At 44.2% G+C, this 26,012-nt stretch overlaps 1 protein-coding gene, 3 long non-coding RNA genes and 2 other non-coding genes across 6 annotated transcripts; 5 read left to right on the plus strand and 1 right to left on the minus strand.

The window, feature by feature from the left end:
* Positions 1 to 788: 788 nt before the first annotated feature.
* LOC127341403 (uncharacterized) lies at positions 789 to 6,687 on the plus strand. Its single transcript, XR_011755326.1, has 5 exons — positions 789 to 1,594; positions 2,175 to 2,243; positions 5,133 to 5,322; positions 5,989 to 6,079; positions 6,278 to 6,687. It is a non-coding gene; the product is annotated as an uncharacterized lncRNA (long non-coding RNA).
* A 2,729-nt stretch (positions 6,688 to 9,416) lies between these two features.
* Positions 9,417 to 11,031, plus strand: LOC127341374 (uncharacterized). The gene is made up of 2 exons (XM_051367195.2): positions 9,417 to 10,376; positions 10,827 to 11,031. Exons 1-2 carry the CDS (start codon positions 9,628 to 9,630, stop codon positions 11,014 to 11,016), a joined length of 939 nt encoding a protein of 312 aa, XP_051223155.1. The 5' UTR covers positions 9,417 to 9,627; the 3' UTR covers positions 11,017 to 11,031.
* Positions 11,032 to 12,660: 1,629 nt separating this feature from the next.
* Positions 12,661 to 16,019, minus strand: LOC127341389 (uncharacterized). The gene is made up of 4 exons (XR_011751265.1): positions 15,254 to 16,019; positions 14,962 to 15,164; positions 14,757 to 14,854; positions 12,661 to 14,265 (listed from the first exon to the last, which is right to left on the minus strand). It is a non-coding gene; the product is annotated as an uncharacterized lncRNA (long non-coding RNA).
* Positions 16,020 to 21,288: 5,269 nt separating this feature from the next.
* LOC127341397 (uncharacterized) lies at positions 21,289 to 25,575 on the plus strand. The gene is made up of 4 exons (XR_011755519.1): positions 21,289 to 21,383; positions 22,671 to 22,901; positions 23,618 to 25,205; positions 25,359 to 25,575. It is a non-coding gene; the product is annotated as an uncharacterized lncRNA (long non-coding RNA).
* LOC127328051 (small nucleolar RNA R64/Z200 family) lies at positions 24,467 to 24,560 on the plus strand. Its single transcript, XR_007868957.1, has one exon. It is a non-coding gene; the product is annotated as a small nucleolar RNA R64/Z200 family (small nucleolar RNA).
* LOC127328046 (small nucleolar RNA Z199) lies at positions 24,882 to 24,965 on the plus strand. The gene has a single exon (XR_007868953.1). It is a non-coding gene; the product is annotated as a small nucleolar RNA Z199 (small nucleolar RNA).
* Positions 25,576 to 26,012: the final 437 nt, after the last annotated feature.

A 26,012-nucleotide genomic window follows, 5' to 3' on the forward strand; every position in this document is an offset into this window, starting at 1 on the left:
TCTACGTTGCTTAGTTTTATGCTAGCATGTTCTTTAATTGGGAACGTAGCTCTACCTCCTCATTGTGGATGGGTTTGAGTTATCTTGTATGAAATTGTTTTCATCAATCGAGTGCACTACTACGACAGTAGTATTTTTTTTGTTGTTGACTGTTCTACCACTGCCTATCACTATTTTACTAGACCAGACTATGGACTTAGTGGTGTGGACTAAGATGACAAGATTGCGATCGTTTGAGACTCTTTAGATTTGAAAGTTTGAAGTTGGTGTTATTGGTACTTTTCTCTCTGTTTGCAATTCATCCATGAGCTTTGGGATCTTGTCAAACCATAATGCCTAGGTTCCAGTTGGTTGGCATTCTCTGACATTCTTTTTTTTCGAGAAAACACAAAAAGCCTTTGCGTTTCATTTCATTGAACAGAGAGAAGGTTTACAGTTACATGCCCCCTAAGGGGTGATACAACACGGTTGGGTAGGGAAGCAAACATGGAGGGAGCTAGTGTACATCCCAGGTCTGGGGTAGGATCATGCGTAGCCCTTGGGCTCCTGCCCTTGCCCAAGTTTCTTTTTGCTCCCTTCGAATATATTTTGTTTAGTGCACAAGTGCAGAACTGTACATGATGTCTTGCTTGGAGTAGATTTATGTATCATGTTTGTATGCTCCTGTCCGAAACATATGGAGATTGATTGAAAATAATGTGTGATAAACAATTTGTTTCTTGAAATGCTTTCAAACTGAGGAAACCAAACAAGTAGTACTCGCATATATACATTTGGTCTTGAATGTTCATATAATGAGCTCCCCATTGCTGGTTCTTAAGATTCTAATTATATGTAAATCTTGTTGTTACGTTTCATATTAGACCAACATTACATTACCCAGAGCATGTAAAGTTAATTATGTTTACTTGTAAAGAACAAACTGACATGCGTACCAAGCAGTCAGGAGAAGCACTAGAGCAATGGCGTCAGTCATGCCCCAGCTGCTGCCACCTTGTCCGTTGGGGTGTGCAACTAGCTTCTGTTGCCTCCGCCGACGGAAAGAGAATATCGAGGAAGTGAAGTGCAGCCGCAAGCCGCATTGTTGTCAGAGGTGACCTCGATAGCAGGCGTAGTAGCGAGAACCTTTGGTCTTGGCCTTGAGTTGTCCGGTCCAATCGGGTAACGTTTTTTCTTGTCATTTGTTGGTTATATTGTGTAGGTATTAAATTTTTTGTAGCCATGCATCATCGCACTCTGCTAGAATTTTTCTGGTGGCCACTGTCATTAAAATATTCAGAGTGGTAGCTAGATGTTGTGTTTTGTATCATGTTGCTTCAGGTTCAGGTGGGATGAGCATTTGTTTCATGCTTGCCGTTGGTGGTACCGGCTCTAGCCTATTGGCATACATGCTAATCTGGTTGTTCATGGTGGTTCCACTTCCATAACTAACTATGTAACTATGCTTAATATATTAAATAGTAAATATGATTTCTATTCCTCTCCAATTTTGATTTCTTCATTGTGTCTTGTCACAGTTCTTACCAAGAATTATGCAGGCATGCATTTGAGGAATGTCAACTAGTGTAATAAGAAGTGTGCCCACAACAATCAGGTGAACAGTTAGGTACTAGGAACTAGCTATACAAATATATAAATTGAGGTTATAGCTAAGCAAGCATTCATTTCCTGCTCCATTTGATTTTTTCTTCACCTAGGCACTCTACCTATCTATCTATGTGCATAGATTGATTGAACCAACAACCTATTGCTGCTGCATGTACCTTAAATTTGGCTACATGTTTACTTGTACACTTATTTTGAAATCGTCAAAAATCCTCACATTCTATTTCCTTTGAGCTAATATAATGGCCTTCCTTGATTTAGTAGTTGAGTTAACCAATGTCAATCTCAATCGAGCTTATTATTTAATTTGGGCTAAACCTGGAGATTCAATTCTTATTTAATATAATAGGATTTTTGTATTTGCTATCTTTCTGCTAGTTGTTCTTGCTGGAGATGTGGCTATTCTCTCTTATGATTCAACACTATGTGGCTATTATGTATTATGATTCAACACAATTAATGCTGCCTTATAAAGATGTTACTGCTGAATTGATGCTTACCTGCTGAATTGATGCTTACCGAAAGATCAATTTCAATTCCCATTGGCTGACTTGGAAATTTATCCATAGCCTGGAGCATGTATGTATACCGAAGGAAGTTGTGGTCCAGGGTTGCAGCGATGAGGCACTGTTTTGCAGGTAGGTACTTGATGGTATGAGCTAGGCTTATATTGATGTCCTGGACCTGGGAGCTAATCTAAGCTAGCATTTGGTGTTCAATTTTAATCTGTGTCCTTGGTTTCTTTGGGACCCATTCAGTTTCTATGTTGCTTAGTTTTGTGCTAGTCCGGTCTTAAATCAAGAACTGGTCAAAGTTCTGCCATGCCACTTTGGATGGGATTTGAGTCATCTTGTATGAAACTATTTTCATCAATCAAGTGCGCTGCTACGATAGCTAATGAATGTTCTACCGTTGGCTATTACTATTTTACTAGACCAGATTATGGACTTAGTGATCTGGTTTAAGATGACAAGTCTGGGATCATTCAAAGCTTTGAATGTTTGAAGTTGGTGTGTTTAGTACCTTTCTGAGATTGATGAAAATCCTTTGCTTTTCATGAAGTTGGTGTGTTTAGTACCTTTCTGAGATTTTTCTTCCATGATAATTTTGTCTTTGTGAGAGGAGTCATCAAAGAAGCTCATAAGAAGAAAAATCCTTTGCTTTTCATGAAGCTTGATTTTGCCAAAGCGTTTGATTCTATCCATTGGGACTACTTGCTTGAGGCTCTGCAGGCTTTCGGTTTTGGGGAGAAATGGAGAAGAATTATTTTCTTGTTGCTCTCATCTGCTTCTTCAAGAGTGCTTCTGAACGGCACTCCTGGACGGCCTTTCACCCATCGCCGTGGATTAAGGCAAGGCGATCCCTTAGCTCCCATGCTCTTCATATTGGCTTTGGAGCCTTTGCACAGAATCCTTAAGAATGCTGCAGCCGTTGGAATCCTCTCCAATATCTCCGAGCAAACCGACAGAATGCGCACGAGCTTCTACGCCGATGATGCAGCCTTATTTTTGAACCCTGTTAAAGAGGAAGTTAAAAGTGTTTTTGACATCCTGACCTTCTTTGGAAAAACCTCGGGGCTGCATATAAATATCAACAAATGCACCATCTTTCCCATTCGTTGTGAGATGCTGGACCAGGCTGACTTGATCGTTGATTCTGGCTGCAGTATTGGCTCCCTCCCCTGCACTTATCTGGGCCTCCCTCTCAGCTGTAGAAAGCCAAGGAAGATAGACTGTCAGAAATACATTGACAAGATTGCAAGCAAGCTTAAGGCATGGAAAGGGAAATTAATGTCCAGGAAAGGAAGGCTGATCCTTGTAAACTCCGTCCTCACCTCCTCCATGACCTATTTCCTCACAATCTTTGACCCTCCAAAATGGATGACTAAGAAGATTGATAGAATAAGGAGGAATTTTCTCTGGTGCGGAGAAGAAAATGCTTCTGGGGCAAAATGTATGGTTAACTGGCGGCAAGTGTGCTCTCCCAAACACCTTGGAGGATTGGGAATCAAAGACCTAAGTTCCTTCAAAGCAGAGCCCTTCGTTTGCGCGGCTCTGGTTTGATCGGCACAATGATGACCGGCCATGGCATGGCCTTCCACTCCTGTAAGCTCGGATGACATGCTCCTCTTCCATGCTTGCACTATCCTCAAGCTTGGGAATGGAGCTAAAGCACTCTTACGGAAAGATCCTTGGCATCAGGCCATTGCTTTGCAACACGGTTTCCCTGGCCTCTTCAAGCTTGCGTGGAGAAAAAATTTGACCGTCAAAGATGGGCTTACCAATGGCACATGGATGAAAGGATTGCAGCGCATAAACTCTCAGAGCTCATTGATCTTTTTGTTTCTCTGGAACTCCTTGCAACTGATCACCCTTTCCCCGACGAGGATACGATTTCGTGGACACAAGCATCGAGACAACTATTACACAGCCTTCTTCGTTTACTCGCTTGCTTTTTTGGGCGGATACCACAACCTCTTCTCGCAGCTGCTTGGGATGTCAAGATCGAAGGCAAAATCAAGTTTTTCCTATGGTTGCCGCTTCAAAATCGACTACGGACTGCCGACAGGCTTCAAAGAGAGGATGGCCTCATCAAGATCGCTGCTCCCTATGTGATCAGACCTTGGAGTCGGCCTACCACCTGTTCCTTGGATGCTCTTTTGCTAAGGAGGTTTGGCATGGTCTCTGTGCTTCTCATGCCGCTTTTGCTAATATTGGCAGTCGATCTACCTCCATTCTTGGATGGTGGAAAAAGATAGCGAGGTTCAGAAAGAGCAAGTCTCGCAGAGAGCACGCCGCAGTGGCTGTCTATGCTCTGTGGCATATTTGGAAGGAGAGGAATAGACGAATTTTTGAGAATATCTCGTCTAAACTTTGAAGATCTGATTTTCCAGATCAGAGATGCGTTGGCAAACCTGAAGGCCGCTCACAACGAGTAGTTGGTTTTGTTTCTGTTATTTTTCGCCCTTTTTCTTTACCTTTCCCTGGCTCTTGCCATTGTACAGTTTTCCCTCTTGATATAATGAAAAAGGAGAGCTCCTCCTGTTCACCGTCAAAAAAAAAAAATTTGCAATACATCCATAAGCTTTGGGATATTGTCAAACCATAATGCCTAGGTTCCAGTTGGTTGGCATTCTTTGAGATTCTTTTTGCTCCCTTCTTTGAATATTTTTTAGTGCACTGGTTTAGAACTGTACATGATGTCTTGCTTGGAGGAGATTTATGTATCATGTTTGTATGCTCTGGTGCAAGACATATGGAGATTGATTTAAAACAATGTGTGGTAAACAATTTGTTTCATTAAATGCTTCGAAATATGTCTAATTTGTACTTAGGGGTATTGTATATACATCTGAGATGTCTAAATGTTCATATAATTAGCTCCCCATTGCCGATTCTTTAGATTCCAATTTTCTGTAAATCTTGTTGTGATATTTCATATTAGACCAACATTACATAATCTAGAGCATGTCAAGTTACCTATGTTTACTTGTAACGAACAAACTCACATGTGTGCAAAACACTCAGGAGAAGGAGGATAACAATGGCGTCAGTCATGCACCAGCCGCTGCCGCGTTGTCCATTGGGGCATGCAACTAGCTCGCTGATGCCTCTGGCGCGGGAAGAGAATGTCGGGGAAGTTAATTGCAGCTGCAAACCGTAGTGTGGTAGCAGCGAGAACCTTTGGTCTTGGCCTTGAGCTGTCCAGTCCAATCCGGTAACATTTTTCCTTCTCATTTGTTGGTTATGTTGTGTATTTCTTAAATTATCTATAGCCATGTATCATTACACTCTGGCAGAATTTTTCCGGTGGGCACTGTCCTGAAAATATTCAGAATGGTAGCTAGCTGTTGTGTTTTGTATCACATTGGTTCAGGTTCAGGTCGGCATGACCACAATGACCATTTTGTTACATGCTTGCTGTTGGTGGCACACATGCTTGTTATAATCGTATTTCAGGAGGTCTGATTTGATATATAAGCCTAGTTGTACTTGTTGGAATTTTTTAAATCTGAGTCACATGAGTGGACATGTGCTTGGTATTTGATTACCTGAGATCACACAATTGGATAGGTGCTTGATCTTTCATTACCTGAGATATGGTGACGCTTCTATGATTTGGGCAAAGTAGGATATGTCATGAAATGTGTGTTGCACAAGTGTAGTAGTAGCAGTCGCACTTGACTTGATGTGCATGTAAAGTTTATCATGTCTGTCGTTTTTTCCTAATGGTAGCTAGCCGATGTGCATATGCTATAGCTGGTGCTGGTTCTGGCTGGATCCAAAACCTGTAATGGTGCCAGAACTGGCACTTGCATTGGTTTCACCATCGATCTTTTTTTTTTTGCAATCTGTACCTGAAAGAATCATCTTACATTCCTAGTCGCTTGAGCTTGATTCATGGACTGAGCTTCTTCTTCGACCAACGGTAGCTGGATGCAGAGCTGGAGCGTCTTCAAGGGCTTATCTAACAGGTAATGTACCATCATAAACACTGTTTTCCTGTCTTGCCTTTTTTTCTCAAGGGATAACGAAAATGTGTGCTCATGGATGCTAATAATTCTACGGAACACACTTCCTCCTGTAGCTTTACATCCCAACTCCCAAGTAGTTTCTAATTGTGTCCCTCGTTTAAACAGCTGATGCTTATCTTGTTGGTTTGTGATTTTCAGGTATAGAAGAAAATGCCAAGACAACCTGAAGAAACTAGTTTATGTCCGTGTGATTTTTCTGGTCGCTTTGGAGTCTGACCCTGCCTGGAAAGCTGGCTTGGCCTTGGCGCGGTGCCACTGCTGGTGATGTGCTGCCTGTTGCATGTGTGTGATACTACTGTTTCGGTCCTTGTAGTGTCGTCTTTGTAATGCTCCAGACTAGGGAGTTTTGTAATGCTCCAGACCAGGGAGTTATAGTTATTGTGTAGCTAGATGTAACCTGTGGTACGTTTGCATTCTTTGGTACTTGACTAGTGTTTTTGTCTGGCCAGAATTTGCAAATCATGTGGGTTATTTGAGAAGATATGATTTGTGTTGCGTACACAGTAATGTTTGTTGCATGTTGTGAATGTTAAAAAAAGAGGAGAGGTTATGCCAATATTTTGAGCACCGTTGCTATCTATTTTCTGTTAATAATATGTCATCCATAATCAAGCTGAGCTTGCTGCTAGGCAGAGGAAATCGATTCAGTTATGTGATGGCCGGACTCTGATTAGCTGATGTGCATGTAATAGAGCATGGCTGTCTCGCCGGCAGTGCAAGGAGTCACGAAGATGTAGGTGGAGCAGAGTGTTGATATTGTGGTGATTCTAAAATCTACCGAGATTGCATTTGTTTAGGCCATCTAGAAGCAAGAATTAACCATATATCAAGGCGAGTGGTCGATGAGCAACAAGCTAGTAGCATGGTAGTAAGTAGGAGCTGATCAATTCCTAATTACCCAGTTGGCTTACTTGCAATTTTGTTTTACCTAGTTGGCTGATTTGATTTAGCAAGAAAATTAAAGGCAGCAAGAAAAGTTGCGACGTGCCTAGTGCATGAATTGAGTTCAACATGAATTACGCTACGTGCCTAGTGAGTTGCAGGTTGTGCTTCTCGTTGATCCGGTGGAATTATGGAGAAGCACGGTCCATATTAACTAGATCCAGTGAACTGACCAGCCCGCCCACCCTCCCGTAATTACAGGTCATTTAATCACCACAGATCGGAGACATGCAGCTTGATTGATTTGGTTCCGCAAGAATCGTGCATATGCATGTTGTCCACGTCACCGATCCGTGGGAAGATAAATCCCAGCAGCTCATCATCCCTCGCTCCCCACAATCAATGGGAAGGTGAATCAAGAGTAAAGCGAAATTAGCAGCGAGTACCCCTCGTCTTCTCCTCCTTCCCGCTCGTGCCTTCCTCCTCGAAATTTCAAACCTCTCCAGTTCGGCTCTATAAGTAGAATCCCCTCGCCACACACCGCGTGTGGGTTGCGCGTGTGACTATGACTTAGACTTTGACTTTTACTCGTCGAGGAGAGGTGAGGTGAGGTGAGGTGAGCGCCATGGCTGGCGGGCGGACGACCCGACGACATCGAGGAGGAGCTGTGATGGGGACCGAGATCTTCCAGCACGCAGGTAATCCATCCATCCCGATCTATTTATCATGGTTTTCCTTTGTTCCATGTCAAATTAGTCGTTCGATCTTGGATATTCCTTTGTTCCCAGCAGCAGCAAGCACAGCCGCGCTTCGATTTCGTGGAGAATCGAAGGTCATGAGGCACCACTGCAACAACTTGTGTTTGATTCCTCTCACAGTTTCTGATTCTGTTTTCTTAGGTCCTAAGTTGTATATCAGTCACTGCCTTTTCTTTTCTTTTTCTTTTTTCCAAACGGCGTGTACTATGGTTTGGGGGTCTTCATTTTCAGTCAATAGGCAGAGCATGAATTGGAGCAATCCTCCTGTGATTCTTAGTATTTAAGTCCCTGAGATGAAGGTGGATTGATGTCCTTCTCTGCTGCAGATCGTCGTGTCATATGCTATCGTATCATATGCTATCGTCGTGCAAGCCTGAGGCGTCTAGCCGCCCTTACATCTATCTTAGGTGTAGGGGCGGCACCCCGCTTGATCGTTATTCAGTAGATCCGATCCGTCATGATTGCTCCTTGCTCTGCAAGGATTAGTTTAATATCTGCATCGTTAGGCCTTACAAACGGGTTGAAGGATCCAGCGGCGCGTAGGGTGTAGTTTGCTAGCCCTAGACGGGATGTTCCGAGGATCAACCTTGTGTTGGTTTTTAGGCCTTGTCTAGGGTCGGCTTACGATCACCGTGCGTGGCCGCGAGGCTCAATCACGAGTAGGATGTTCCGATTATGCGGTGAAAACCCTAAATCGTGGTAGGTTGTGTTAGCTTTATTCCGATCAAGCAGGACCACCATATATTCGTGCACCTCGTACGAATCATGGGTGTATCGGCTCTCTGAGCCGATTCGCAGGATAACCTGAGAGCCGATCGAGGCTCGTATTTAATGTTTACGTGTATGCCATGCAGGAAACTAAGCGAGGCATCATCCATCACCTTCCTGACCAGGTATACGGTCAGGTGGCACGCCCTTGCACCAGCATCGGCGCGTGCGTTCCAGAAGACCTTGCGGGCCGTCGCTCGGAGGGACCAGGGCCAGCCGCAGCCCTAGGTTGTTCCCGGCTCTACTGTGTTGCCCGTCGCTGCTCGCCGGTGGGTTTCTGACGCCAACAAAATAATATGACATCTATAATACTAAATGAATATCAATATATTCACCATAAAGTATATTTTTTCCAAGCCCCATGTCATACCCCTGGTTGCCGGGGGCCAGCTCCGTCAGCTGTATGCAGATGTCTGATGTAATGTTTAAACCTTTTAAGTAATAAATCACTATTTACCGAAAAAAGTTATGCCTAAGGGTGCAGTTCACATACTAATGCATGCCGTGTTCTTGTGGTTTGAGTGTGATTGCAGACTTGCTTCAGTCCAATCACACCTGTTGCATGAGCAATAAATGCATGTCTATTGGCAGCTTTCACAGTGGAAATTCTAGTATATTGTTGTTGTCATCTCTGGAAATAATGAATTACCATGTCATGGGATAGAAGGCTCCAAACCCAAGTCGTCGTTTGTTCCTAGCCATAAAATTTGGGAGAATATCTTCCTGTTTTGCATGCCGTGTTCCTGGGATTTGAGTGCGAGTGTGATAGCTTTCATAGTGAGGAAATTCTAGTGTACTGTCGTTGTCATCTCTGGAAAAAAAACAAATTACCATGTCATGGGACAGAAGACTCCATGCCTGAGTTGTCTTCTGTTCCTAGTGAGAGAATTTGAGAGAATATCGTCCTCTTTTGCGCATCGTGCACACGAACGGAAGTCAATAATTAGTATTCCAATCACACTATTACTAGGTATATAAGCAGGTGCACATTAGTACATACCAATCCCTTGCCCACCTTAGTACTCTTAACAGAACTAGCTAGGATATCAACTCCCTATTGCATCTGTGAAGCTGGCTGTCATGGGGAATCCCGGCGCATATTATCATTCTGTTACTATACAAGCCTTGACTGTCTTCTCCCTCGTTGCAGTTTTTGCAGCAGATCATGTTCATGGAGGAAATGATGGGTGCTCACATTTCTCTTGTGGACATCTCCAAAACATATCATACCCTTTCCGTCGGCGAGGTGATCCTGTTGGGTGCGGCGCTGAAGCATACGAGCTGGTTTGTACCAGTAGCAAGGCTACAATTCAGATCAACACAGGAACATACTACGTGACTGCAATCAACTACACCGGTTCCTACTTCTGGGTTATGGACCCCAACTATGATACCAACAGCAGCTGCCCTCTTCCACAGTGGAATCACCTTCCTTATTCAGCCGGCAAACTTGATTCACATGGATTTTGGAATTTGGAAACTCGAAGCGGCAACTCCATAGCATGTTTTGCTAATTGTTCGCGAGCAGTGATGAATAATAATGCATACAAGCCTGTCACATGTCTGGGTGCCAACAATTCCCATGTTTATGTCTGGGTGTCTCGGTATGGATGTCCTGTTGGAGAACTTGAACCTTACTGTGGATACCGGGCCATGATTCCATTTAGTGAGGATTATTCTTCTTTTCCGCCAGGGCTACATAATGCAAGATATGCAGATATCACACAACTAGTAAGTAAGGGGTTTATTGTTGAATTTCCCCTTGATACCAATCGACCCAATGAGAAGTTAAGAATTATCCTCAATATATGCCTCAACAATTCAATCAGGTGATGACCCTGTGGTCCCATCTCCTCCCGAATTTTGTTTCTCTCCTCCATGTTCTTTCGAAATTTTAACTTGGAAGCCCACCTGACCTCAAAATTATAATTACAGTGGTGGTTGCAGCACCTCCAAATTTATGACATTTACAGTTACAGCACATAGTTCGACTCACATTGTAATTATCCAAAAGAACAAAAAAACACTGCCCAAAACCTAATTTGTCCCCTATTGTTTACTGCACTTTTCTCTAGTTTTTTTCTTGACCTGATAAGACATGTGCCCTGGCAAAATAGTTTTAAATGAAATGCATATTCGAATTATGGTGCTCCGGTCCAGGGAAAACAAAACCCTGGCGTTTTCTCAAAACTGGATCGAAATAGTATGCAAGTGGAATTTACCTAACCATGATCATGCTCCCTTCTAAATCTGTTTCTTTGCAATGGTACGATTTGCAGCTACTTCAAGGAGCAAATATCCAGTGCAAGCATCATGAACTGGACTCATGCTTTTTTCTGGAGTGAGGTGCCCTTCCTGGAATGTGTGACTCAGTACTCTTATGATCACAACTACACAACAACATTTGTTTTGGTTGTTGCAACCATAGTATCTCCTACTGCTATCCCCAAGTTCCTTTTCGGTACGTGAGGATTGTATGATTTTTTACTTTCAAAAAATAATTTACATGCTTTTATTTTAATCATCATAGCCACCTCTTGGACATAAACATATGCCTACACACTCATCTAACTTGCATCCATGTGCAGGGCCTTGGTGGTCGAGGATCATGTGGAGTTGGCGTCGACGACGACGGCAACGCACGGAGAACTTGACGAGCGGCCGGCCGACGCGACGGAGACGATGACGACGACGGGCTCGAGCGGAAGTTGAAGCAGGACATGGGACGACGCTGGCTGCGGAGGACGACGGCGTAGTGTAGAGACGCGCATGAAGCAGAGGTCGATGGAGACTTGCCTTGACGTCGGGAGGCCGGGGGAGGACGGAGACGAGCGGGCGGGAGCACGTAGAGACGGGGTACTCTTCTAGCTAGAGGGACAAGCAGGTGGCGGCGCTGTGCGGAAGAAGTAGGACTAGGGTTTGAAAAGGAGTTCTTATATGGAGGAGGAGCAAGGGATAGCCGTCCCATCAAGAGGACAGCGACGTGCGAGCGCACCGATGTGCTGCCGTACGACAAGAAGAAAGAGAAGAGCATCTCCGTGCCAGCAAAGATGTAAAAGGCCACCATGTTGTTTTTGGGCTCAAAGGAAAACGTGAGCAGATGCCTGGTTTGGGCTTGAAGCCAGGGATAGCTAGAAGGGGAGGCAACATGCCCTTTTTCTTCATTTTCTGGATTTGCAAAGAAAGAACAAAAAGAAAAGAAAGATGAGAAAGGAGATGGAAGAAATAAAATATATTAGATAGGAAAGTCCAGGAATAGATTTTAGAACAATGTTTTGATTGAAAGCAATTTTACAAGGTTTCCAAAAATATAATTTTAATTTGGTTTTATTTAATTAAGAATAAGGGTGGGAGGTTTTATATATAAACCATAAGAGAGGGGAAAACATAAATAAATAGTTTTTATTTGAAATAATTTTTATTCAATAAAATCTTATGGATGATATGATGCATGATGTCATGATGATGCATAAAATAAAAAGAACAAACAATTCTATTAGGGGTGCTACCCTGGGCCGTTACAATCGACACCACTAACAAGGAATCTCGCCCCGAGATTCCACGTCAACCTAAGTGGGAGTTGGTCAAACTATCGGATCTTCAGGCGACGTGTCGATCTCCTCGACACCACTAACAAGAAATCTTGTTCCGATTTGATGATGCGCTTTCGTCGGGATCCTCCGAAGATCGGCCCTAATAGGTGAGGGGCAAAGATCGTCCAACCCACGTCGGAACCTAAGACTCGGAAAACTCAGATAAGAGAGAAGACTCGAAACTCGAATAGGTAAGAGGAGAAAGAATATAGATAAGGAGAAAAATCAGAGCTAATCAGAACTATCCAACGAATTTTCAGAAAATAGTTTTGACACTAGACACAACGTCCGTTGGCAAGGTTATCCTACAGGCTGGACTAGTGGGGTACCGTCAACCTGATGCTCTGATACCAACTTGTGACACCCCAAAACCGGTACCATGAGGATCCCAGCGAATCCGCCGAAATCCGCACGATATCGATTTTAGGAGACGCACCACCAAGCGCCTCGGACACGCCGAAGCATGCACGCGATGCGGGTGGAATCAATCACGAGCGGTAACATTACAACAGGATTACAATAGAGCCCACAAGAGACATATATATATTACAACAACGACTCCAACGAGTCAAGATACAAATAGGTACATACAAAGATCCAAATCCTACAGAAGATCAAATACATCCGAGTACGGACAAGATACAAATTGGACTAAGAGTCCTAAAGATAAACGATGGCGTCCATAACCCTGCCCAGGTCAAGCCGGAAGGGTAACCTTGCTAACGTCGTCTTCATCGTACTGGTCTTCATACCTGCCCGGTTATATCCCGTAGAAGCAGCAATAAGTACGGGTTCGTACTTAACAAGACTTCAAGACGTATAAGCATTCGTCAACCAGTCATCCTTTGTACTTGAGGCACGCAGGGGACTTAGAGGACGCAAGAGGAACGTCATAGGCAATATGGTGGGGTTAAGCGGCAGCGCGCAAGCACTAGAAAACCTATAGAGACACTCTACAACATTCGTCTATCAGAGAAGGTGAGAAAGCGCATAAACTACAGTTCTATACTCTGCAAACATAACACAGCCGATGCGTTCCCCCCTCGCAAGGAAGTACTTACAAAGGCACTCGCACGGTTGTCAAGTTTTAACCAGTTATTATTTAAGTTGTTCTATCTTACTATGCAAGTTATTAGTATTGAAATAACAGGTGCAAGTTGTCTATGGTCGAATCATACAGCTCCAAGTCGTCCATAACCGCGGACACGGCTTATCGATAAGATTTAACCCTGCAGGGGTGCCCAAATGTGCTCACACGCACGATCAACCCACTTGCGACAGGTGGATATAACGACTCGCACTCTCCTTCACGACAACAATGTCCAGGAAGCCACCTAACTAAGTTGAACCCGTATCGAAGTCCGGCCGTATCTCCGAAGCGGACTTAGCTATGTGTGTCAACGTGCTAGGTGGTTTAAACACACACTGGGGCGATAAACCACTTCGCAGAGGCTCCACGACCTATACGTGCATACCAGAAACAAGGGATACAAGGCACCCAGGGGCTTCCCAAAGTAAATAAGTAACATGCTGGCATGCACGCAACAACAAATGGTAAAACATTACGAAACTAGTTGTGGCCACTGGACAAAGCTGTAGATTCCGGCAGTGTTCGAGGGGAGACCCAGAAACATACCCACGTGTGGTTAGAGCGCTCAGTCTCGGAACAGATAACAAGAACTCGGGGTCCTAAGATATTTAGGAAACACAAGTGAGCCGTCACAAAACGAGCAGCTGACCCACCGATGCCTCCGCTAAACAATTATCAACAACTAAAGTAACCATGATTCTTCCCAACATATGACCCGATAAGATAACAATAACGGTAACGAGATAAAACAGCACTAGCATGCACTACGACTCGCAAGGCAGACCCGATAACCAAACAACAGCTGTAGGAGGTTGGTGGAGGCAATATAGGCTGCTTGAGGTAACAAGTGGAAGGGACACGTGACAAGAACGCAACTTAAGGATAGCATGAGGGAGAAGGCAAAATAAAATAGGTGAGCGACTTCTGCAGGGGCATAGGGGAAATGCTTGCCTGTTATAGCTTGCCGAGGAACATCCGGAGGACTTGTCGTATCTCACAACACCACTTCGCGATCCTATCCGGGAAGAACAAATGCTGGAACACACAACGTATGCAAGTCTTACTACTACGGAAAAAGAACCGGCATGATCATGGTATGGTATGCATAACATGGCATAGATGGTGCAATGCAACTTATCCATATTAATTGGAGTCGGAACCCCGGACAATCAAATTAGAATTGGAGTTGCATTTTCTACCGGCAAATTTAAGGGTGGATTAGCATAGCAAACATGGCAGGGGTGAGCTACATCAAAATTAAATGAAACCGGGACAACATTTATATAATATCCAACATATTCCATATGTTATCTATTAGGTGATAATGCAAACTATCACGAAATTATATGATGCATGATGCAATAGATGAATGGATGGCATATTCATGTTCAGCACATTTTTCTGATCAATTTTCATATAGAATATATTTTATTTCGAGTTAGCATTTAAAAGATATGAATTTTGCAAGATATACACAGTTCATGCCATTTTCAGAAAAACAGGGAAAAGAGGGAAGCAAATTGTACCGACGAGAGAGCTAGCCCAAGGGGCTGACAAGCGGGCCAGGGAGATGCTGACTGATGTGGCGACGCTGGTGCCGGTTTTCTCACCGAAGAGGAGCAAGCTGGAGACAATGACAAATGGGACCGACGGTCCGCATGTCAGCAAGAGGATCAAAACAAGGGAAAAAGAATGGCTGGTGCATATAGCGAATTGATCTCAGGATCTCACGTTTGTTTAAACAAGCACAGATACCATATACGCTGCTGATTGGATCGTATCAAAGATGGAGACGTGCTGCACTTGATGGCTTCCAAGCCTGAGAGGCTTGGCCATGCACGAAGGCATCGCAGATGCAGGGACGCGGCGTTACGCTCGCCGGCGAGCAGCTCCAAACGGAGGTAGCAGCAGGGTGTGATGGCGACGTTAGCTGACTGATGATAAACAGAGTGAAAGTTCAGACGTTGATATCGTGCAGGTATAGCAAACGAGCGATCGATGGAAAACAGCACCAAAGCCGGACCTTCGGTGCAGCGGACGGAGACGAGAACGCCTGGAACGTCGACCTTCGTTGGCGGAGGAGATCTGTCCAGGGAGCGACGTTGCGCAAACCGCGCGTCAGGGAAACGGAGGCAGAGGCGAGCGCTGTAGCGTGTTGGAGCTGCATCTCGCAGCTCCTATCTTCATCTTCTACCTCTCATCTCTCAACACTCAACTTCTCTCTCACTCACAAACTATCTATCTGCTTCTTTCTCTAGAACACACGCACACACACTTAAGGAGAAGCACTACTTGCTTTGCCGAGAGGCACTTCCCCTAGGACAAAATATGCTACATTGTTTCTTCCACCGTTGCCTTTCTCATTAACTCAATGCAGTATATATACAAGAGGTTTGGCACCGTTGCCATGCAACTCACGCCACTAGTCCACTACCGTACCCACTACTCCACTACTCCACTAATCCACTAACTAACTTGACCTCTTCACAAGGCCACCAGCAAGATAACCCACGCATGCACTCCACAGGCTAATTACATGCATATGACCGATTCACTCAGGCCACTACATGCACATGCAAATGGCTAACACGAGCTTGACCAGATCGCCCAGCTACTTCCTATTCAGCATGTTGTCTTCAGCTCTTGTACCACAGCTTCGTCTCGCCATTCATGTTGCATCGCACGACACCATCTCGGCATCTCGCCTCCGGCTGGATACTCCCCTGCTTTATACGTATCTCACGTATACCCGGCTGGCTCTAAAACTGAATACAACGATTGCACCTAACTACATGCATTCTGATACAAAAATCAAGATTAAAAGCTAACAATCTCCCCCCTAATCTTGATTCCAAATTCTTCGTTGCAGCTCACCCGCAACCTCTTGCAGCGCCTCTTGTGTTCACCATCAGCATCACACGGTCCTTCCTGCAATGGTAGCCATGGACACCTACACTGGCCTCCGCATCTCACGGAGTCTGCCGCCACTTGCAGCCTCGCCTCCTCATCTCAAGGAGCTTGCCACCACTGCGACCTCCACATCTCATGGAGATTGGTGCGTCGCCCGTGCTCTCCTCGCCATCGGGCCACCGTACCTTGCCTCCGGTGCTCACAAGACCTTCCATCAGCAGCCAACCTCGACATGGTCGTCGCACGTACATGGTGCTGCACCCGGCCTCCATGCGCCGGTGCCCCATGTAGCTCCGCCCATCACGTCGGGATGGCCACCGCTCGTAGCAGCATCGCACCGCCACCAGCCGGTGAGCTTCACCTTGCGCCGGCGACCTTCACCTCGCGTCGGCGACCTCCACCTCTCGTGGAGTCTGCCATCACCACCGTCGTCGGCTTCAGCGGCATCGCACCGCCATCGCCGAAAGCTCCAAGATCTTCTCGCTCTGATACCAATTGTTGGAGCTGCATCTCGCAGCTCCTATCTTCATCTTCTACCTCTCATCTCTCAACACTCAACTTCTCTCTCACTCACAAACTATCTATCTGCTTCTTTCTCTAGAACACACGCACACACACTTAAGGAGAAGCACTACTTGCTTTGCCGAGAGGCACTTCCCCTAGGACAAAATATGCTACATTGTTTCTTCCACCGTTGCCTTTCTCATTAACTCAATGCAGTATATATACAAGAGGTTTGGCACCGTTGCCATGCAACTCACGCCACTAGTCCACTACCGTACCCACTACTCCACTACTCCACTAATCCACTAACTAACTTGACCTCTTCACAAGGCCACCAGCAAGATAACCCACGCATGCACTCCACAGGCTAATTACATGCATATGACCGATTCACTCAGGCCACTACATGCACATGCAAATGGCTAACACGAGCTTGACCAGATCGCCCAGCTACTTCCTATTCAGCATGTTGTCTTCAGCTCTTGTACCACAGCTTCGTCTCGCCATTCATGTTGCATCGCACGACACCATCTCGGCATCTCGCCTCCGGCTGGATACTCCCCTGCTTTATACGTATCTCACGTATACCCGGCTGGCTCTAAAACTGAATACAACGATTGCACCTAACTACATGCGGTACTAAGAAAACATTCTGATACAAAAATCAAGATTAAAAGCTAACATAGCGGAGAAGGCCACGGCCGCGGAAGACGGCCGGCGACGTGGACGCGCTCGAGAGGAAGAAGCGCGGGTGCCAGGTTCCCGCTGCGGCGGACTCACGGACGCGCGACAGAGAGGAGCGGCGGAGTTTGGTCGCGTTGGCCCTGGGACAAGGAAGACGTCCGGCTCGTGGAGAAGATCATGGTGGCGACGAGCCGTACCAGAAGGCTGCCGTCGGGGCGAGCTGGAGTTGAACAACGAAGGGAACGCGAGGTGCAGGGCCTTGGTGGTCGAGGATCATGTGGAGTTGGCGTCGACGACGACGGCAACGCACGGAGAACTTGACGAGCGGCCGGCCGACGCGACGGAGACGATGACGACGACGGGCTCGAGCGGAAGTTGAAGCAGGACATGGGACGACGCTGGCTGCGGAGGACGACGGCGTAGTGTAGAGACGCGCATGAAGCAGAGGTCGACGGAGACTTGCCTTGACGTCGGGAGGCCGGGGGAGGACGGAGACGAGCGGGCGGGAGCACGTAGAGACGGGGTACTCTTCTAGCTAGAGGGACAAGCAGGTGGCGGCGCTGTGCGGAAGAAGTAGGACTAGGGTTTGAAAAGGAGTTCTTATATGGAGGAGGAGCAAGGGATAGCCGTCCCATCAAGAGGACAGCGACGTGCGAGCGCACCGATGTGCTGCCGTACGACAGGAAGAAAGAGAAGAGCATCTCCGTGCCAGCAAAGATGTAAAAGGCCACCATGTTGTTTTTGGGCTCAAAGGAAAACGTGAGCAGATGCCTGGTTTGGGCTTGAAGCCAGGGATAGCTAGAAGGGGAGGCAACATGCCCTTTTTCTTCATTTTCTGGATTTGCAAAGAAAGAACAAAAAGAAAAGAAAGATGAGAAAGGAGATGGAAGAAATAAAATATATTAGATAGGAAAGTCCAGGAATAGATTTTAGAACAATGTTTTGATTGAAAGCAATTTTACAAGGTTTCCAAAAATATAATTTTAATTTGGTTTTATTTAATTAAGAATAAGGGTGGGAGGTTTTATATATAAACCATAAGAGAGGGGAAAACATAAATAAATAGTTTTTATTTGAAATAATTTTTATTCAATAAAATCTTATGGATGATATGATGCATGATGTCATGATGATGCATAAAATAAAAAGAACAAACAATTCTATTAGGGGTGCTACCCTGGGCCGTTACAGTAGTCAACTCTCCTGCGATGGGTCCCCTTCCTCTTCCGTGGTGCCGCTCAGCACCGGTCAGCTACGGCTCGTTCGCCCAGTGGATCCCGTCCATATGCGCGCCTCCAATCGAGTCCCACCACGGCCTGCACATATACAGCCAGGCAATAATTGCAAGAAGGGGATTGGAAAATTTGGTAGGCTAGGTCGTTCTGTTGTAAAGAGCAATTCCAAATCTTACCTAAGAGCAAGTTTAATAGTATAGCCAAGTGCTAGCTATAAGCCATGTGTCATGTCATCTATAGCTAACTTAGAGCCAATATGTACAATAGTGAGCTATAAAAATGTGCTACTTTATCAATGCATGGCCCACCTTTCACTCTCACAAAGTGACTAGGAGCACGTGCTAGAGCTGGCTCTTGCATAAGAGCCCACTCCTCTTCTCTCTCCACCTCTCTCTCCTCCAACTAGACAAAAATATATTATTCTAATCCTTATAGCCAGCTGACTAGGACTTATTGTATTTGTTCTAATGATCTGAAGAGATACTTAACCAGTGGATAGACCTAATGATAATGTTTCTGAACATGGATAGCTTTGCCTTTTATTTCCAGGTAAATGACATACTTCAACGCTGCCTAGATCTCATGGATCGATTTAGCGAGTTCTTGGAACATTGTGAAAATATAGGTAGACCACATATATTAGTCATTTGTGTAGTTCAGTTTGTTGAATGCACTTTCTCTATACTAGATTTTATTATGTTGGGTTCATTTTTTTCATTTCTAAATACTTCTTCCATCCATAAATAAGTGAGTCAATCTTTTTTCTAGATATGGAGGTATCTATATTAAAATACATCTAGATAGATCATCCGCATCTAGACAAAGTCGAGTCACTTATTTATGAACGGAGGGAGTAGTTCTTTTAATCCGTAGATGGCTTTGCGGATGGTGTCATCAATAAAAATAAGTGATCTATTACTTCCTCGCCGACTGCCTAGGTGGTCGCCTCGGAGGTCCTGAAAAGCTGTCCGTGCTGGCAACTGGCAGCTTATGCGTGGCATGTTATTTGTATTGTCAAGTGGTAGTCGACGTTCCATTTTTGTAGTGTGCAATGCCGATGATCTTGTGTGTGCTGGAATTTCACATGTGCTGTGTGCATTACTTTATTATAGTATATGTGATTTGAATGTCCAGAAAATAGGAGAGGTCGTGCCCATTTTTTGATAGTCCTGCTAGTTAACTGGATTTTACTATATACTACGTATTAGCTGGCTTAACTTGTACAGAAGAGGAAATTAAGATAACCAAATGCGTACCTAGCTAGCTAGACACAATTGATCCAATCAGCATGTTGATTGATTTCGGGAACGCGCGCAGGGAAGTTATGGCTTGTAGCTCCTTGTTGCAGAAATTCCGCTGATAGAGTATAGTATATGAACCGTCTTCACCCCAGGCAATGCCGCAGAATTCCCCCAATTCTTCCTAAACCTATCCAGCTTCCACCTGTCTCCTCGAGCGGCGCCATGGCCCTCGCGTCCTCCTCTCCATTCCCAGCGCCGCTCCGGCGCACCATCTCCATCCGGTCCTCCTCCTCCATCCCATCTCGCGGGTGGACACAGATCGACGCTCACGACTGCCGCATCGGCGAGCTCGCCGGTGGGAGACTGATAGAGCAGCGTCGATCCAACATGACGCCATGCGGTGGCCATCGATGAGCCACGGAGGGCTGCAGATCGATGCCGCCGTGGCTGCGGCTTCCCACCAAGCGAGCTGCGTCTCCACCCGGACTACGGGACGGCTTGCCCATGGCTTCCTCGCATGGCCCTGAGAGGCATCGTCCTCTTGATGGTTGCCACCGTCCGCAGGATGCTACTGGTATAACCAATTCCTCCTTGTGATCGACCTTATTCCTTTCAATACCATATATGCTACGGCCGTAGGGCTGGCTGCTAATTAACAAGCTAGATTCATCTTGACGATTTGTATCTCTACTCCATGCAGATCTCCATATTAGTTGAAGCAGAGTTGCAACAGCTCTTCACATTTGGTTGGTTGTAGGCAAGGTATAGATCGGTGCAGTAGATATATATCATGTATGGAAGCAGATCGAGCTGCAACCGCTGTTACGTACGGTTTGGTTGCAGTTTCATATCGTGCGTACAAGGGTTCCCCCAGTTCTGAAAATTCTGTGTTGTACTAAAGCCATTCTTGTTGCTCACTTAGTATTATATTATATATTTATAAAAAATATGTAGCACTGAGGCACTGTTGCATGAATGTTTCTTGTATGGGTGTAGAAGAAGTAGGTCAGAAGTGACAGGGTTTTCTAGTTTTATTTGGTTGATACCCGGAGTGGTCTTTTTGGATCAATTCTTCTCCAGAATAATACTATATGCTAGCAAAAGTAAACTATGTTGTCTATGCATAAACTAATCAATGATTTATGAGTTGCGGGAATGGTGTTTGATTAGTATCTTTTTGGGCTCAGTTATCAAGTTATAAATGAAATAGGGAGTGATGAGATACTATCTTAGTATCTTGACGCACGTCTAAACCTACCAGTGCCTACGCTCTGGTGGTTTAACTACCTGTGTTATCAAGTTAGCTCGAGTTTTACAGGATAAAGATTGCCATACAGCATGACACTAATATGCTAAACAAAATTTATCTTATGAGATATTACTTCTCGAACCTTAGTAGCTATATTCCTACTAGAACTCATCTTCTACCTGGACCACGCTTGGACTGAAACGTATGTGTCCAACTTCATGATATCAGATGCAGCGGATGGAAGCGACACACGACGGCGATGCAAAAGGCATGGCGGTTCAGTCCCGGACGTTCACCGCTTGGCTCGGCTTCGACTAGTTGATCTCCCTGGTAGGTAGCGCGGCCACCAAGCCATGACGATTCTGTTCCCTGCCTCCACTGTGCGGTACCACTTTGTTTTGTGATGATCTCGATTGGTCATTTGGCCCATGAGCCATAGTGTTGATCTGTTGAGGTTTCTGTGTAGCTGGGATTTGATCACCTAGCTATTGGTGGTGTGCAATGTTTATTTAGTTGGTTTCAGGAAAATTTACTTAGCTTATGTAAGCCCAAGTATTTTATTTCTATTGATCCCTCTTTTAAAACTTTGGTAATTGAGGGAATGAATTTCAATGGTAGGTACATGAGGTATAGTTAGTTAAAGGGGTACTGTTTCACATATGTTTAGTCTTTGCTTGGCGCCTTAGTATTTTTAGCTGTAGGTTCAAAGCTGGGTTCATATTGTCTCCAAATCTGGAACTTGCTATATATGTATATTGGAAGGCTTTTATTTATCTTTACAAACTTGATCGGCTTTTCTAAAAGTACATCTAATCAAGTATAAGTGGATATTTGTAATGTACAATGGTATGAGTACTTTTTAATGTATTCTTGTACCATCCATATTTGCAGCTGGAGTGTGTATATGAGGAGGCTGTCCTGTAAAATTGGAATTGCCTTTAATGCCTTGATCCAACTTTTTAATTAAGGAGATGTAATTATCTTCAGTTCTAAATGATTTGACATATTCCTACAACGAAAACCACCTTTGTGTGGGCAAGTAAATACATACTCCCTCTGTCTCAAAATAACTGACTCCATTTTGTCTATATGTGAATGTATCTAAATGCATGTTAGGTGTAGATACGTCCGTATCTTGTAAGTTGACTCACTTGGATCTATTTGAGATAAAAGGAGGGGAGGAAACAATCCATATTTTTGTTTAATGCTCAATTTACTGCCGCCCTCAAGTTCAGATTCAGTTGATTTCTACTGTTCATATTCATGTAGCGTTTAACTAGTAGACCATGTACAATTGCTTCTTTACTTTTGACCAATTCGCGTGCCTGATGCAATCTCGTACTTTTGCAGATTGTAGTAAAATCTGGTTTCTTATTCCAGTGGTGATTTGACATGCTGTTTATTTTGTGAATGTACTCTGATACTATGATATGCATTTCTCTTTTCATGTTTTAACAAGTCCAATTCACAAGAAAGCTCTAGGCTCCTTGTTTGAAATATTAATTTCCAAGAACTACCTTTGCTCTGTAGGTTTCGATCAGCACATGGCATCACGTTTTTATGTTTGCTTGCAGTAAACAAAGTTGTGTAACCTTATTATCTTGTAATTGCACGCAGGAGGAGATTTTGGTGGTGTCCTTAGTTCCCGCAAAGTTCCTATTGCCGGCTGCTGCGTCCTCCGTGAGGCCGCTTTGCTGCGGGACGGCACGACATCTAGTCTCCATCCTTGCGGTCTCCGCCAACATCCGCGCCGGAAATAAGGCCACGCCCGTCGAGGCCACGCAGCCGGTGAGACATCTCATCATTCGTCTTCAGCGCTTGTTACAGGACGCTCCACAGGTGTAGAAAGTAAGTTGGCGGCGCTAATTTACTAGTTCATGATTGGATTCTGCTAGTTGTCGTTTGTAGAATCATGTCTGCATGGCTTGGCCAGATTCGTCTGAGTAGAGGGTTACACAAAATTTGTGTGCAAGGTTGGATAGTAGTTCGGATGTGGATGCTTACCTGATGCAAGCGGCTAGATAGTTCTAGAAGAGAACTAAATACTACCTCCGTCCCAAGGAATAAGGCGTACGCGTATTTCAAGACGAACTTTGACCATAAAAATTGAGCAACAAAATCTTGATTATATTATATGTAATTAGTATCGTTGGATTCGTATTGACAAACACTTTCTAATGATGCTAATTTCGTACAAACAATCTTTATATATCTGAATCAATTCTTGGTCAAACAAAGTTCAATAAAGAAAGTTGTGTAATCTTGTAATTGGAGGAGACATAAGTTCTAAACTACTGGTTATGTAAATAATCAGGTATAGCATTTGGCAAGCAAGTTCTCACACTTCTGTGGATTGTAAAATTGTTCGTTTTCTCATTCCATGGTGATTTGAGTGTTGTTCACTTTTCATATTTTAACAAGTACCAGTCACAAGAAAGCTCCTAGAATCTGGAAATAACTTATCCAAGAACTAATTTTCCTGTGTAGGATTTTATCTGCCCATGGTATCACGTTTTTATGCGGCATTAAGATTTTTTTGTAATATTGTAATCTTGTAACTGCAGTTGTAGAAGATGGTGTCGGTGTCCTTCACCACCGCCAAGTTCCTGGCGATAGCAGCTGTGTCATCCGCGAGCCCTATCTGCCGCGCGCCGGCGCGCAACGTCTGGGCTCCCTAGCTCCTAGTGGTCACCGCCAGAAACAAGGTTGCGTCCTCTGATGTGTGCAGCCTGTGAGACTTCTCATCTCTTGTCTTCGGAGCATGTTGCAGGACAGCTACACAGGTGTAAGAAAAAGAACTTTCATGGCGTTGCTGTTTACTGCTCTCAATTGGATTCTGGGATCTGTCATTTGTAGATCCAGGACTGCATGACTTGGTTCAAAATTTGTTTGAGTGGAGGCTTGCACCAACTTGTATGCAATGTTAGATAGTAGTTTGGATGTGAATGCTTACCATACGCTAGCTAGTAGCATGTAGCTCCCTAACATGCTTTCCTCTGCTAATGATCATTCATGTGATAGTGTCTCTTGTTGTTGTTAAATTAGAGATCCATTGTTGCATTATATTAGAGGAGATAGAAGTACTACACTACCGGTTATGTAAATATAATCAGGGTTAGCATTTGGCAGTAAGGATTGACATAGTAATAAGGCTAAGAATATTTTACAGAGAAGTTTTTCAAGTCAATAATACTGATTAGTAAATATGGGCTGAAAACAGTGGTGGTTGTTCAAAGCGAGGTGTTAGTAGTTTATCTAGTTGTATTTTTCTGTTGTCTTGTCCTCTGTAGTTTATTGTAGGTATAGCTTGATATCCCGAGTGGAATGAATGATAACTACACATTGGTATGATTTTTTCAAATATATCCCACTGTCCCATTCTACCATTGGTCAACTTTGTGACCACAATTGCAAAACTGCTATGATGAATCATGAAATCAACACCGCATGTCAGACCTAGATATGCCACTGTATTGATGAGAAGATATTTCATATTCTGAGCTAATTTTTTTGGTTTCATTGCTCAGTTTCTACATGCATGTTTTTGTTCATAAACAAAGAGTTATGTTCCTTTGGTGCTAGTGGGAGAATTGTGTAGGTGTTGTCTTAGTTTGTTCAATTGGTATCTACATTTTTTAATTATTGTCTACATGATTAGTTTACTTTGATGAAGAGTGGAGTTCCCCTTTTGTAAAAACTGTTTCTTTTTTATTTATCAGAAAATGAGCTAAGGTTATAAATACACACAACTTTTTAATCTTTTTATGAGTTTCTATGTTATCTAGATGGAATACATCTTTTGTTATTCAGGCATGATTAAATATGTGAGGGTCAAATGATGATGAATAAACTGCACCAATATGATGGAGCAATGCTCCTGTGATTCTTACTATTTAAGTCCCTGATAATACCTCCACACATTTTCTGGTTGTCCATTTTATTAATTGAAAGTAACTCCACACATTTTCTGGTTGTCCATTTTATTAATTAAAAGTAACTCCACACATTTTCTGGGTGCCCATTTTATGTTCATGTAACTCCTACATTGTTAGCATTTAAGACACATGTGGGCAGCGGCAGGTTTAGCACCAATGACTTTCTCCACTTGGACGACACCGGGGACAAGAGCGGGCTATGGCGACTAGTAGTAAGGTGTGTCCTGCTGCCTTTTTTCATAACTTTGTGCTTTTTCGGTGCTGCCCGTGCAACCCAATATTCCGGCTTGATTCCCGTTGTTTTCTAGTTCCTTCTATACTCTTTTCCAGGTCCACTGGCATGTATCTAAAGTTCTGCTCATTTCTGCAGCATTAGGCCCTGGAGCACCACCTCTGCCTGACCTGCTTGCGCCGGCAGCAACTCGTGGTGACACTGGCTGCCATGACGGAAGCGGCAAGGCACCCAAGCAACCACAATTGACGAGGCACTGGAGATGGATGAACTCCTCAATGTGTTCAATATGCCTGTGTCGACCTCACACGTCATGGTAAGCTACCAATCTGTGGTCCTCTCCGCATCCATACCTAAAAAGGCAAGATTTTATTTCTTGCTCATTCTTGTGGAGAGAAGGAGAAGAGCCTCAATTCTATGTGCTCACGCGAAATTTTTGTATTTCCATGAGAATTTTTATTAATGATCTACCCAATGAGATTAATCAATTGGTGTTGTGCCCCAGTGCCCTGGTTTGTGTGAGATGGTGCCGCTTTGGTGGATGAGGTGCTGGAGAACGTTCATCATGACATGTATGCCTTCAGGGATGATCAGATGTGTAAGCCTTGCATTTGCACTTGCTTTGGTCCATGAAAGAGTTGTTGTGTACATGGCTAATTGGTTGCACTCGCTTAGACTGTTCTTCCTTAGTTTGCTAAGGTTGCATGATGAATACATGATCTTTGTAATTTTCTGTCATTGGCAGCATTACTCCAGTTTGTCTGACTTCATTACATGCTAATCTGGTGTTGT

This window comes from Lolium perenne, chromosome 1 (assembly GCF_019359855.2).
Source record: "Lolium perenne isolate Kyuss_39 chromosome 1, Kyuss_2.0, whole genome shotgun sequence".
NCBI classification, from domain to species: Eukaryota; Viridiplantae; Streptophyta; class Magnoliopsida; order Poales; family Poaceae; genus Lolium; species Lolium perenne.

What these genes read in the sequence shown, in the direction of transcription:
- LOC127341374 (XM_051367195.2), top strand. Translation starts at nt 9,628, where the DNA reads ATGGGGAATCCCGGCGCATATTATCATTCTGTTACTATACAAGCCTTG. An exon ending in TGCCTCAACAATTCAATCAG is followed by an intron (nt 10,377 to 10,826) that starts GTGATGACCCTG and finishes TACGATTTGCAG; the next exon opens with CTACTTCAAGGAGCAAATAT.